Source organism: Adiantum capillus-veneris, chromosome 24 (genome assembly GCF_014529385.1).
Source record: "Adiantum capillus-veneris isolate H3 chromosome 24, ASM1452938v2, whole genome shotgun sequence".
In the NCBI taxonomy this organism is placed as follows: Eukaryota; Viridiplantae; Streptophyta; class Polypodiopsida; order Polypodiales; family Pteridaceae; genus Adiantum; species Adiantum capillus-veneris.
Window position 1 is genome coordinate 110,370,193 of NC_140954.1, and position 12,734 is coordinate 110,382,926.

Sequence of the window (12,734 nt, forward strand, 5' to 3'; positions counted from 1 at the left end):
CAAACACACGCGCACACACACACACACACACACATCCAGAAACACCGAGAGAGCGAGACACACATGAGAGTCAAGGCAGCAAATGAAGGCTCGCGATATGCTCTCCTCCCCATGTGCAAAGTTGCCATTGTCGGATTCTGAACTATATAACCAGAGGCGAGTTAGCATGGCAATGGCATTTTTTGAGCAGACCTCATGCCCTTTCATCACCTGTGTCCCCGATCTTTGATGATCGACAAGAATGGTTTCTCTCTCTCTCTCTCTCTCTCTCTCTCTCTCTCTCTCTCAAAGAGTGGCCAGAGACTTACCTGAAGAATATTGAATTGCTGGCTTTGCAAAGCTTCCTCTCCAAACTGTTGCACGCCTGCAAACCTGCAAATTGCTACCTTTGTGAAGCTCCGAACTGGAACCTCTGCAAACCTGTGACACTGCTTTGTTTGCTTGTCAACCAGTGCTTTTCACAACCTTTTTTTATATTAAATTTAATTTTTTTTGAAGCTCTGGCGGGGCTTATGCGGAGGAGGGCTGTCAGCAAGTTTGTGGTGAGCGTCGACACGTGGTGGCTTCTGCCACCAGATAGAGGCAAAGGAGCATTTGGCTCACCGGGTAAAAATAAATTCCATCATATGATCCTTTATACATTGTGCGATCCTTTATACAATGTGTCGTATGTGCCCCTTGCAATCACGTTGTTGAGCACGAGCTTGCTGAGATCAATCTTTCTCTCTCTTTTACTTCACAAAAAGCAAAACAGAACGATATTACCACAAAGGTGCACACAAAATCTTATATACAAGAGTTTCAATACTACATTTATCGAACCTAGGAACAAATTGATAGAAAAACCATTCAACGTGTCCCCTCTAATTACCAAAGCACGCACATATTTGATTCAAAAGAAAGGTCACTATTATATCTAGTAACAATAGGCTATTTGAATACTGCAGCCATTGTAACCCAAGTAATAATTGATTGAAAAACAATTCAACAGGTACTCTCTAAATAGTCAAGTCAAAAGAAGATAATTGCTTTATTTAAGTGACAGTAGGCAAACTCCAATAAACACAGATACTGATTATGCCAAAGGTGCCCCTATAATTAAGAATCATAATGTGTGCCAACTTTTGAGATCTACGACCCCCACAACTCTTTGTGATCAGACCCTTTGTGTAGGCAATCTGGACCATGGATTGCAGTTTTCAAGTGCAACATGAGAGACAATGGGAGAGTGTGGTGAGGCCAATAGGCGCGAGAATTCTTGTTTCAAAGATCATGTCTGACATGGTTTCCCTCCATGGAGATATAAAAACTTCTTCATTTGTCTATTCTAGGAGGAGTATCAACGCGCTTACAAAACCTGCAAGCGTTAACAACAACTTGAAATACACAGGCAGCCTGCCAGCCACTCAAAACATTTTCACTTCATCATAAAGACCTACCTTGCATGCCTTCTCAGGGGAGAATTTTAGTTCCTTGCTTTCAATAAGATTTGAAGTTTGAACTAATATTGTAGTGAGCAGTTTTGAAGGTTTAAGCCGTCAGCACAATTAGAACCATTAGAAACGAGAACAAATCCTGCATCAACTTCACAAAGAACCCCACTGTTTACCCCACTGTCCCCCCAAAAATCACCTAACTTCAATCTAAACAAAAGCTCACGGATAAATAAAGCGTCCATCGTCAATTGCGTCGCCACTGCGTGATAGCGATCATGAGTCTTCAACGAAGGTATCCAGATTGGCGACTTCGAGGGAAACCTTCGCCTCCCAGTTTTGAATAATCACAGTCGTGCAATGCGTAGCTTCGAAGCATACCCGCAGAGACGATGAGACAAGGTCCGCCATGGTTTCTTACTTTGGTTCTTGTTTGCATACAAGTTAACGTGCTGTGAAAGTGCTCCTGTTTCCTTTCGCTTTCCCTTAGGGTTGCAGTAGATGTAGCTTTTCGAGATTTTGTGTGTGTGTGTGTGTGTGTGTGTGAGAGAGAGAGAGAGAGAGAGAGAGAGAGAGAGAGAGAGATTGATTTAATTTCCGCAGTAGCAAGGTAGCTGCTGCATTTTCCTGGATTCCTTGAGACTGGGGAGAGAGCAATGCCTCTGTTCAACAGCAGGCGCCGGAAGCTTCTATTTGCAGCAGCTGTCCTTGTAGGAAGTGGCTATGCTTCATATAATATTTACAGATCTGCTGCTTTTACCCAGCGACGAAAATGCTTGCTCCATATACTAAGCACACTTGGTTTCTGTTGTGAGGCATTATCACAAAGTGCTGAATCCTTATCCATCCTAGCTGGGGATTTGAAGTCTTTTCTTCTGTCAGATGATGAAACGGTCCCTCAAAGCCTGAAGCAAGCTTTCAAGATTGGCCAGTCTGAAGAGTTTCAAGAATCTGTAACTGTGCTTTCTGCGGCTCTAGCTCGTGGCTTGCAAAGGGGGATCAATGCAAAGCCAAGAAAAGAGGACCTTGTGCATGGACATGGACATGGACATTGCCAGTTTATCAAGCAAGGTTGGCAGGGAAATGACACTGATTTTGAAAGTGAAGAAGTGGCTTGTAGAGAAATAAGAGAGGTGTCTTTTACTACCATAGGACAAGATCAGACTAGAATGCATGGCCTCAAGGAATGCATGTCACGTTCAAGAGCCGAGAAAGGAGGCAACGATTGGCAAGATTGGGAGGTCAAGAGTTACTCCAATGGATCAGATATGCATGCCCAGCACTCTCAGAAAGTTGGCATTGTGTTTGACAGAATTAAGAAGCCAAAAACCTCTGAAGATTTGTTGGAGAGGTTGGTCTCGAAGCTGTTTAGTGAGCCTGGAGTGGGCTTTGCTTCAGCTATATCAGGTACCTTCGCCAGAAGTCTGGTTTTGACATTATTTGATGTATCTCGCAACCAAATTTCTTCCAGCAAAAAGGACCCTGGGTCAAAAAACCATCAGTGTACAACATTTCAAATAGACAAGGGAAGTGTACCTATATATGCAAAGGTTATTGCTGTGCTTCACAGAGACCCATGCAAGACAATGCTTGCAGAGTGCATGCGAACCTTTATTGGCACAGCCGTGACGGTTTATGTAGATAAAACCAAGGATGTGAATTTCTGTGATGAAGTGGTTGCCAGCATCACAAATACTTCTCACAAGGACTCAATGAAGGAAATGCTGACAACCATTTGCAATGGTGCCATCGAGACATTGGTGCGAACGTCGTATGATGCTTTGAGAGAGAGGCAAGGTGATGCTACAGAAGGTCATGAACAGGCAGCAAGATCTAAGTGGGATATTCAACAATGCTCATCAGTTATGGCCATAAATGGGCAGCTTCCTTGTTCAACCAAGGTGGATCAAGGGGAGGTCGATGACAGTGAAAGGGGAGCCCTCCCAACCTACAGCCAATCTGATTCTCAATCTTCTTTGTGCACGATCACTAGGGGGGTCTTGCAGGGGAAGAATGTCGAGGGTGCACAGAGCTTTATTGACGGAGTCTCCAAGGCTCTCGCCATTCCAAGCAATCACAAGCTTATTGTTGACATGGCTGGAACTATGACATCGGAGGCTGTCAGATCCTTTGTAAATGTGGTCGTGAGCACAGCAAGTAGTCAATTCAACAGTAAGCTGCAGGGAAGTTGGAGTATGCTAAGAGATTATATCTCAAATTACCGAAGCCTTCAGCTACAAGAGAGGTCCAGGGATATGGCTGCCAAAGCTTTTGTCTTTGCAAGCGTTTGTCTAGCCATTTGCTTGCATATGCTCACAGGTTCTCAACTTCTTTACACATACGGTTTCTCTTTATACAGGCTCGAAACATGATAGTCTAGGCTGGAAGTATCCGATTTGTCAGTGCTTTCATTCCCTTGGTCTTGTGCATGCACTTGTACACACATTGTAGTCACGGTGCTCGCAGTCGTCCATTTGTATTGTTATGGCTCATTTGTTATGTAATAAGACGAGGAAGGTGTTAAGAGGGGAACTAGGTATTGCTAAATGATTTCTGGTCCTTTTTGCTTATTCTTTGTTGTGTGCAAGGATGGAAAATCATCATTGTAAAAATAGTTGCTCATGGTATGTCATAAATTTCCAGTTGATAGGGCTTGATTTGGTGATATGTACATCTATTAGCTTTTGAATTTGTGACGAGTTTGTTGCTGTTGGGCTGATTGTTACAGGCAAGTCTCCCCAGCAAACAGTTTGTGAGTTATTTTATGTCAAGTCTACGCGTTCTCTCTCTCTCTCTCTCTCTCTCTCTCTCTCTCATATAGATGGATTAGTGAATACCTGCACAAAGCTTGAGTTATGAAGAGACCAATAGTCACTATGATCTCTGCGATGGTCTGGCGTAAGGTTGACCTGCAGCATGAGGTTGGTAGTGTGGAAGTCATCCTACATAGAATGTACATGGCTTGTGGGAGCTTCTAGGTCATAGCTATGCCAGATTTTTCCTTAGAGTGATCTCAACAGCTAGCCATGTCGTGGGCGCTAGATGATGGTATACACATATTTTGGCTTGGTTTCAACTGCATGGCCTTAGTGTGAATAGCCCCTATACTATAAGCTCCCCTTAGTGTCTTAGTGTAGGACAAGGCTCTTGGCATAGGACCTTCGTCCTAACATTACTTCCCCTTAAAGAAACCTATGTAGTCCAAGAAAGAGACTATCTTGGGACCATAATGGTCCACACCTATCACATCTTAAAAAGAGATGGAACCAAAACAAAACTGGGAAGCAAGTGATTCTACTAGGACATGGAGGCACACCAAGAGGTTGTCAAACCCTTGTATGAACATAGTACATTCCACTTTAACGTTCAATGCGTGTTCTATCTACCGGAAACTTGATCTGTTTCGCTAATCCCTTCATCAGCTCAGACATCGAACTTGCCTACTAAGTTCTCCCAAGTGTCGATAACTTTGTGTAATTGATGGAATCACAATACGACATGTGTGTAGTGAGATATATCGCCTGGAAGGTTATAGAAGTCGTTGCGCGGTTCTAGTGAAGCGCTTGCAATGTAGATATCCACATGTAGAGCTCGATGAGACGAACACAATGGTGCCCTTGAAATTTCGGTGCGACAATCGTGTGGTGTTGTGCAAAGATATAAAGCTCATAGTAGAAAGAAGAAGACACACAACGTACAGAAAACCTTATCTCTCGTTTTATTCATAATAATGCTAATGCTCAAAAACTTTACAAAGTGTCTGTTATACCCTGGCTCCGGGTTTTATGGTATAAAGGTTGAATTTGCAGCAATATTAATAGAAATTACATCTTTGGCCAATAACATTGATCTCTTCAGAATTATAAAATGATAGCAAGCATGGGTTTTGGCAAAAACATGACAATCAATTGGGATTACCAGGATAACAATTGCTCTTGGTATACACTTGGTCCTCAATCATCGTTGGAATCTTCCAACACTCTCCCTCCTATTTCATGTCGTCCTCGACATGAGTCAAAAAGGAAGTTGTTGTCTAATGAATGGTCACCTTTGTATGCAACACCTTGCTTGCTCTTGTAATCCGTCTTGATAGTATCTTGCTAGCTCTCTGTCTTCAGGGACAAAGGCTTTGATGGTGTCTGTTTGGTAAAATTCCATTGCATGATAACTCACAAACCTTGCCTGAATGTCATTGACTTTTGGTTCAAAGAGAGTGGTGTTCATTGTGAAAAATCCTGTATAGAATGCTTCTTCAAAGGTGTTCATGAAGTAAGATGGCATGAACATTGTTTCGTTCCAAAAATGATAACCATGGAGTTTCTGAAATCCAGGGTTTATGTACATTGCGATGCATGCAGCCATCATTCTGCATATTTGTTCTTAACATCTGGCAAGATAGGTCGGGAAGTCCTTCATACTATCTGACTACTGATGTAAGAGTATTGAGCATGTACTTCTCATCTAGTCTTTCTTTATATCTAGGCCCTGGCAAAGCTGGGTAGTTCAGTCAGTTGTGGTGTTGTTTTTGTAGTGTTTTGTGCCGAAACCACATCTGTACTCGGGGCACTGGGTAGACAGTGGGGGTGAGCGAGTGTACCAATTTTCATTGATTGTCGTTGGATTCAGGAGTTGCAGATTAATTGAATGGAGGATTCTAATCTCCCTTTCCAGTGCTTTTTTCCAATGCTCTTCCTCTGTACCTACAATCTGTTCTTTCATTTCAGCGATGACTTGTTCTGTCAAGCGGTGTGTTCTTTTAGCTAGAGTTTCAAGCAACGCAGGATCCTTTGTACCCCTTTCTCTTGTCTCTGGAGATGTACTTGTTTTAGGTGCTTCTGGGTAGTTTGTTGTTTACCTTTGTCTTGACCAATAGTAGGTGCAGTGTGTGTCACTTCAGAGGATGACTTCGTTTTCTCTATCTGTGGTTGTTCTTGTTGTGCATCAAACTCTCTTTGTGAATCTCCTTGGTCACCTTGGTCATCATTTTCCATGATCATCTATTTGGGTTAAAAAAAAATTTGTTTGGAGAATTTCCTCTTGTGCTAGTGTTGATGTGGTCGCATCTTTCCGTATACATTCTTGAATTTTGACAACTTTTTCCAACTCTAAAATTCTGACACTCGTATGAAAAGGTGTAACACCGGTGTCTACCAGTTAGATCAGTCAAGGATTGGCCTTGATCTTTTTTACTATGAATAGTTGTGCACTCACCAATTGAATTTCAACTATTGCCAACTGATTCTCTAGAGTATCTACTTGTTCAATGATGTTTGTGAAGGTTGATCGTTGGTCCTCTATTACTCCTTTATCTGTGTTTATGGCTCTATGAGCTACTGCTAACTCTTCAAAGCATTGGCCAATTTATGGTGCCAAGGTGACGGTTTGCCCTTCGACTCATGTGCGTCCTATCTTGCTATTTGAGCCTCTATAGTTCATTTCTGAGCGTGTGCAGATCGATGTAGGCTTTAGTTAACTCACCTTGTAGAGCTAAGATAGTATTCATGTTGTGGTATGCTCTTGCACTACAACATTGTACATATCCACATCTACTCTTTGTAAGGCTTGATAGCATGGATATGTCATGCTCCACTGAGATGACGTGCTTGGTATGGGGACATGTCGCCTTATATCTTCTGGCACTGCATGGGGGTTTTGCAGCTTCGGGCAACTACCCTAGTCCTTCGTTCCTCTTGAGTGTCTTGAGCTTGGGATGCCTTAGGTTGCCATTCATGTGCTTGTGTGGTTTCATGTTCAAAATCCATGTAGGATTGTTCGTTGTGAGCTTTCAACGGAACTGTCTGTCTCTAGCCTCTCCTCAGCTTTTTTAGCCTCTTTCGCTACCTTGGTTTCTTTTGCCAATTATTCTGAGCACGCATCTCTTTCAATTATTTAGCAATACCGGGTGCAGCCATCGGATTTTTTGTGTGTATCTTTCATGGAGCCCATTTTTCAACAAAGTCTCCTTTGTCTACTCTTTTGTTTTTTAATTACCCAGTCTCTCCTCTTTGGCTTGATTCTGATCCTTCTTCTCTTTGCCCGGTTTGTTTGTGGCCATTGGTCTCTTGTCCTTGCTATCCACATGCTCTTCTTTTGTAGACTCTGCTTCTTGCAGCTTCCCCTCTTTGGTCTGGTACAAGCTGTAGTCTAGGTGGAGATTGACTTTATCGTTTCCTCATCACTTTCCTCTTCTTGGTGTTGAATCCAATCATTTTGAGAGGGAGCCTCATGAAAATCATGAGAAGCACCAATTGCCTGATAAGCTATCCTTGTTAGTACCTCTGGAGCTGATAAGTAGGTTGGCGTGGTATGATTTTTCTTCTTGGTAAGCAACTCAAGGATGTACTACTGGGCGTGGTCGATTGTCATTGGTGTGCACTGTTAGTAAGCCCAGGTGTAAGCTGTAGCAACCATGTGGTCTGGTGTGGTGTAGCGGCCTGGTCTTTCATCATCTATATGGAAGAACTGCATGAACATGTGTGTGGGTAAATCTGGTCACCGTTGCTCCCTTCTTTGCGAAGACTTCCATTTCCAAATATTTCTTCCCCTTCATTGTCGCACCCTTGTCTAATAGTTGTAATGCTCCATAGATCAACTATGAAGTGATTTCACTTGAAGCTTGTCATTCTCTAGTGTTGAAATTTCAGCCATGCCATCCTCTGTAATGCTGGTATAGAGCTCATGAGCTCTCTGATTGTCAATTTCGCAAGGTGGCAATTGGAAGTATTTTAAGAGGTCCATCTTTCCTAGAGCTTCCTCAATGGGTAGCTTCCTTGCCAGATTGTAAGCTTCGCGAGGTATCATGGATAACATGACCATATTTCTCTCGGCGTTTCTGTAGACTGCTTCATAGATAGTGGCACCTTCAAGCTCCAATCTTCCGTTCTCTATGTATATGGATGCTTCTTTTAGGGAGTCCTTGAGGATAATGAACGCCGAGATTTGTTCTAGCCTCTTTTTGCGACTCCATCTCTTCTTGTTGCCCTTGACGCCAAACTTCATAGCTCCTGTGAACAATTGTCGCATTTCAAAGAATGATTAGAGCTAGAAGCTATGTTTTTCTCATTTCCAAGCATTCGGTGAGCTTGTTTGTTGTGACCCTTGTATAAACCATGCAGAACTTCAACATTTTGAAAAAAGTATCTTTCATGTAAAATCAAGAAAAAATCGCGTTTTTTCCTTAGGCTTGTGATCAGGCTAGTCTTCTAGAATTATGAATGCATGAGCTTGATTAATACAACAATTTAAGGCTCTGGGTCTGATTTGATAAGATTTGGGTTGGGGGTTTAGTCATGATTGAGATTTCCGGCATCTACTTCAGGCTTTTTGGGTCCAGTGTGACATAGATGTAATTTTTTTTTAACTTTGACCATATATGGGTGATTTTCTCCCCCTTTCCCATAGTTGGATTCTGAATTCCATCAAACTTGTTGGCTTCTTTCCCTTAGTGTTTAGAGGCTACTTACACATCTCTAGTCTGAAGTTGAAATGGTGGGCAAGATGTAAGCCAATTTTAGTCCCTGACCAAGTATAAAATTGAAGAGGGTGAGATGTATACTTCCCATGGGTTTCAAACCTTTTGGTTAGGATTTAATGTTTTAGAATATCGTATGGGTAGCTTCAAAACTCAATCTAATGTCAAACTCGCACTTCAAAAGAGAAAATCGTGATTTTTTCCTTCACTTCCACATCTGAGCTCTAATTGATGTGAAACTTGGTCAGCCCCTTTTACTTGATGATTTAGGTTGCTTATCCCTTTACACTTTAGTACTCACACTAGCTTAGGACTAGTTTTCGACATTAACAGTGTAAGAAATCCGTCTTGTGGAATGTGTGGACTCCTTTTTCATGGGGAACCTTTTTACAAATGGTTTTCACCCTATATTGGACATGGGTGATACTTTCATAGACCATGTTACTCGGAGATGTAGAGATAGAAGAAAAAAAAATGCATTTTTTTCTCTTTTAAGCATAAAAACAAGCTTTTTCAAACATGCAAAGATTTAAATATGGTAATATAACCCTTTGAAGCATTTCTATGGTGCCACTTTATCAATCAAGTAGTCACATTGAGTATGGGACCATTTTGCCATCTAAAAGAACTCTCTGATTCGAAGATTCAGTCACCGACTATTGTGTGGCACAATGTACTATTGTTGACTTGGTTGGGGTGGTCATTAGAAGCTTTCTGTGAGGTTGTCATTAGAAGCTTTGTGTTGACTTGGTTGGGGTGGTCATTAGAAGCTTTGTGTGAGGTCTCTCTCCAATTTGACATCCCCTTACTGATTTATGTAGAAATGACAGTTTCTTGAGCTATAGGTATTTTTTGTTGTCAAAACCCTTTTAGACAATACCACTACTAAAGCTCCTTCACAAAAGTGTGTCACCTCAATAATTTGAAACCATTAGTCAAGTTTGGCATCAATCTGACCACAGAAAAAAAATGCGATTTTTTGTTGCAGATGCCTTTTAGAGTTGCCAAAATGAAACTGAAAGCTAGGGGTATGTAAGTACAGTCAAGGGAGACCTACCCATGAAGATTTTTCATTATTGGGTCCTTCGACTCGATGTAAACATTGTGTTTGCATGTTGACTGACCTAGGTATCTCTGGGTTTTCTATCTACTGATTTTGGCATGCATCAGTGTCAAACCATAGTGTACCAGGTAGGGAACATACCTCTCATATCTAGTGGCGAAGCTCGAAGCGTGTAGAGCATAGGGCTCGCAAGAAAATTGCTCCAAAATCTCTCTCTCTCTCTCACACACACACAAAAAGAAATGAGACTTCTAATGGGATCAAACTATACATACCCTGGGTTCTCGAGTCATTTTTTCTCTAAACCTCATAGTTAATCCGACCTCATGTGTACGATCACCACCGTGTCAATTTTTTTTGAAATCGGATGCCGTATATCCCAAATCCATCCTTTTGGTCAAATCAAGCCTTTTCAGCTTAAAAGAAATGAGACTTCTAATGGGGTCAAGCTATACATACCCTGGGTTACCGAGTCATCTTTTCTTTAAACCTCATAGTTAGTCCTACCTCATGTGTACAATCACCACCCTATCAATTTTTTTTGAAATCGAATGTAGTATGACCCAAATCAAGCCTATTTAGTTTAAAAAAACAGTTTTCACAACTCATTTGAATTTGATCATAACTTAGTCATACTTGCCCCAGATTGTCTTTTGAAAGTTCTTGTCTCTTCTTGGAGTCCATGTACCAATATCTGATTTTTTAATATAATTTTCTTGCGTTTTGGGTATTTATTGCTTGGAAAATCAAGAAAAAACAACAAAAAATAGCAAAATTCATTGAACATTTTTAAAAAATAGCTAGATAATTAGAAAAAGTAGACTTTCAAAGATAAGTTTTTATTTGTAGGATTTTGACGGAATGCTCCACTTTTTATTATTAATTCTAGCAAAAACATTATTATATACATATTTACACATGCTTAAGGGCTCATCTTTGGCATTTATCCCTTACTCTTAAATCTCCTCATCTTTCAGAACAAAAAAATCTGAAATTGTGTCAAAAACAAGAAATCAAACACAAATTATAACATAAAAGTTGATAAAACAATGCCGCCTTTTTCTCTCTAATTTTTAAGTTTGCATTCAGAATGCCTCTCCCCCTCCTAGTTGGAGTACTCCTGAACGACGGTGTGTCATCAGGGTTGTGTTATGCATTGTCATCAAAGCAATGCCTTATGCAAGGCTGTGTAAAGGGCCCTATATAATGCATCTTTTGAACCAGACTTCATTGTCCTTATGGCCAAGAAAGCACAAAAAATGAGCTATCATAGTGAGGGAATTGTGAAGGGTACATCACAAAAACCAAAAATTCCACCAACCATGCAGCTGTTCTACTATTATACTAATGGTAAGAGAGCAAGAATCTATGTCGACATCCATCATAAGTGCTATGTTTACAAAGACTTGGAAAACCCTAAGTTTTGGTAGCATGTTGAGGCTGTCAACAATGGAGACCAATATATATACAAGAGAGGGGTTGCCTATCATAGGATTGACAATCCTTATCTTGTAGATTCCATGGGAATGGCTGAAACCAAAGATAAAGTCTACAAAGAATCAAGAGACCTCCACTGGGGAATGGCCCAAAAGATGCTCTTCCTTTGCATCATGTGATAGCTCATCTATAGGCTGTCTTGAGGAGAATAATGCAAGGAAGTTGTCCCTATTTCCCATCACCTTCGTAACGTGTTTCCTTACTGCTGGGGATGAAAAACATCAGGGTTGAATGTGGAAAATGATGGGGATGATCTATAGCAAAAACACTAGGCTGATCTTCTCCCTGCCCACCACCCAACCTAGGGATGCCCTGCATCCCCAGGGCCTATTCACACACAGCTCTCTCCAAGTACCCCATTCCCTCTCCTACATACCCCCAGAGTCTGGGTTGGTGAGAAAATGTTCACCAACCCAACGATCTCATAAATGGGCGGAGCTAGAAAGAGTGCTTGTAGATGATCCTACGGTGGGATTTCACAAGTTAATGATCAAAGAGGGGGGGAAATATTACATCAAGGAAGACGTGAGTCCGATAGAACTTACCGACAACAAGCAGATATACATGTATGTCTACCAGTTTGAAACAAAAAAACAACCTATTTTGGTAGATAGTAAGGGGCATGAGCATAGGTATGCATATATGTCAAACATGGAAAAGTTGTCATGTTGGGGAGAACCATTTTCTCTCATCTACTTAAATCAGATGGCCCGCAAAAAGCCAATTGAAATGAGGTAAGTTTTATGGACTGAGTCACTGAAATTCTACCCCACGTAGAGAGTACTTGTAAGACAAGATCGGGAAAACTAAAAGTTCCAAATCCTTGGACAAGAAGGAGTCACTTGTCAAAATCAAAGCCTATCAAAGGTGGCTATACAACCATTACAGGTTCATCCATGCCACATCATAATGAACGGGTAAAGCCACATGTGACTATGAGACAAGGGCCAAGAGCTAGGCTGAGAATGTCAACATCTCCATATGAGGAAGCTTTTGCAAGAGCTCTGTGAATGGTGAGATGTCACTGAGCCAGAGCCCATGCGTTCATCCCAAGTTGCTAAATGCATGGCTTTGAAGTACAATGGATCAAGTGATTCCCATGCACATTTAGAATCATTCAAACAGGTATTGAGAGTTGACTACTTCACTAATTTCCACATCCAGTTGAAGGCTTTAGATTAACCCTAGAAGGCACAACCCTTACTTGGTTCCAACCTTTTAAAAAGGAAGACTATGGGAATATAGGAGCATTGCTATAGGATTTTGTAGA

General features: G+C 41.3%; 1 protein-coding gene across 1 annotated transcript; it reads left to right on the forward strand.

The window, feature by feature from the left end:
- The first annotated feature begins 1,655 nt into the window (after positions 1–1,655).
- Positions 1,656–3,965, forward strand: LOC147426947 (protein PHLOEM PROTEIN 2-LIKE A10-like). Its single transcript, XM_086499005.1, has 2 exons — positions 1,656–1,835; positions 2,037–3,965. The coding sequence occupies exon 2, from the start codon at positions 2,090–2,092 to the stop codon at positions 3,803–3,805; it is 1,716 nt and encodes a 571-aa protein (XP_086355131.1). The 5' UTR covers positions 1,656–1,835; positions 2,037–2,089; the 3' UTR covers positions 3,806–3,965.
- Positions 3,966–12,734: the final 8,769 nt, after the last annotated feature.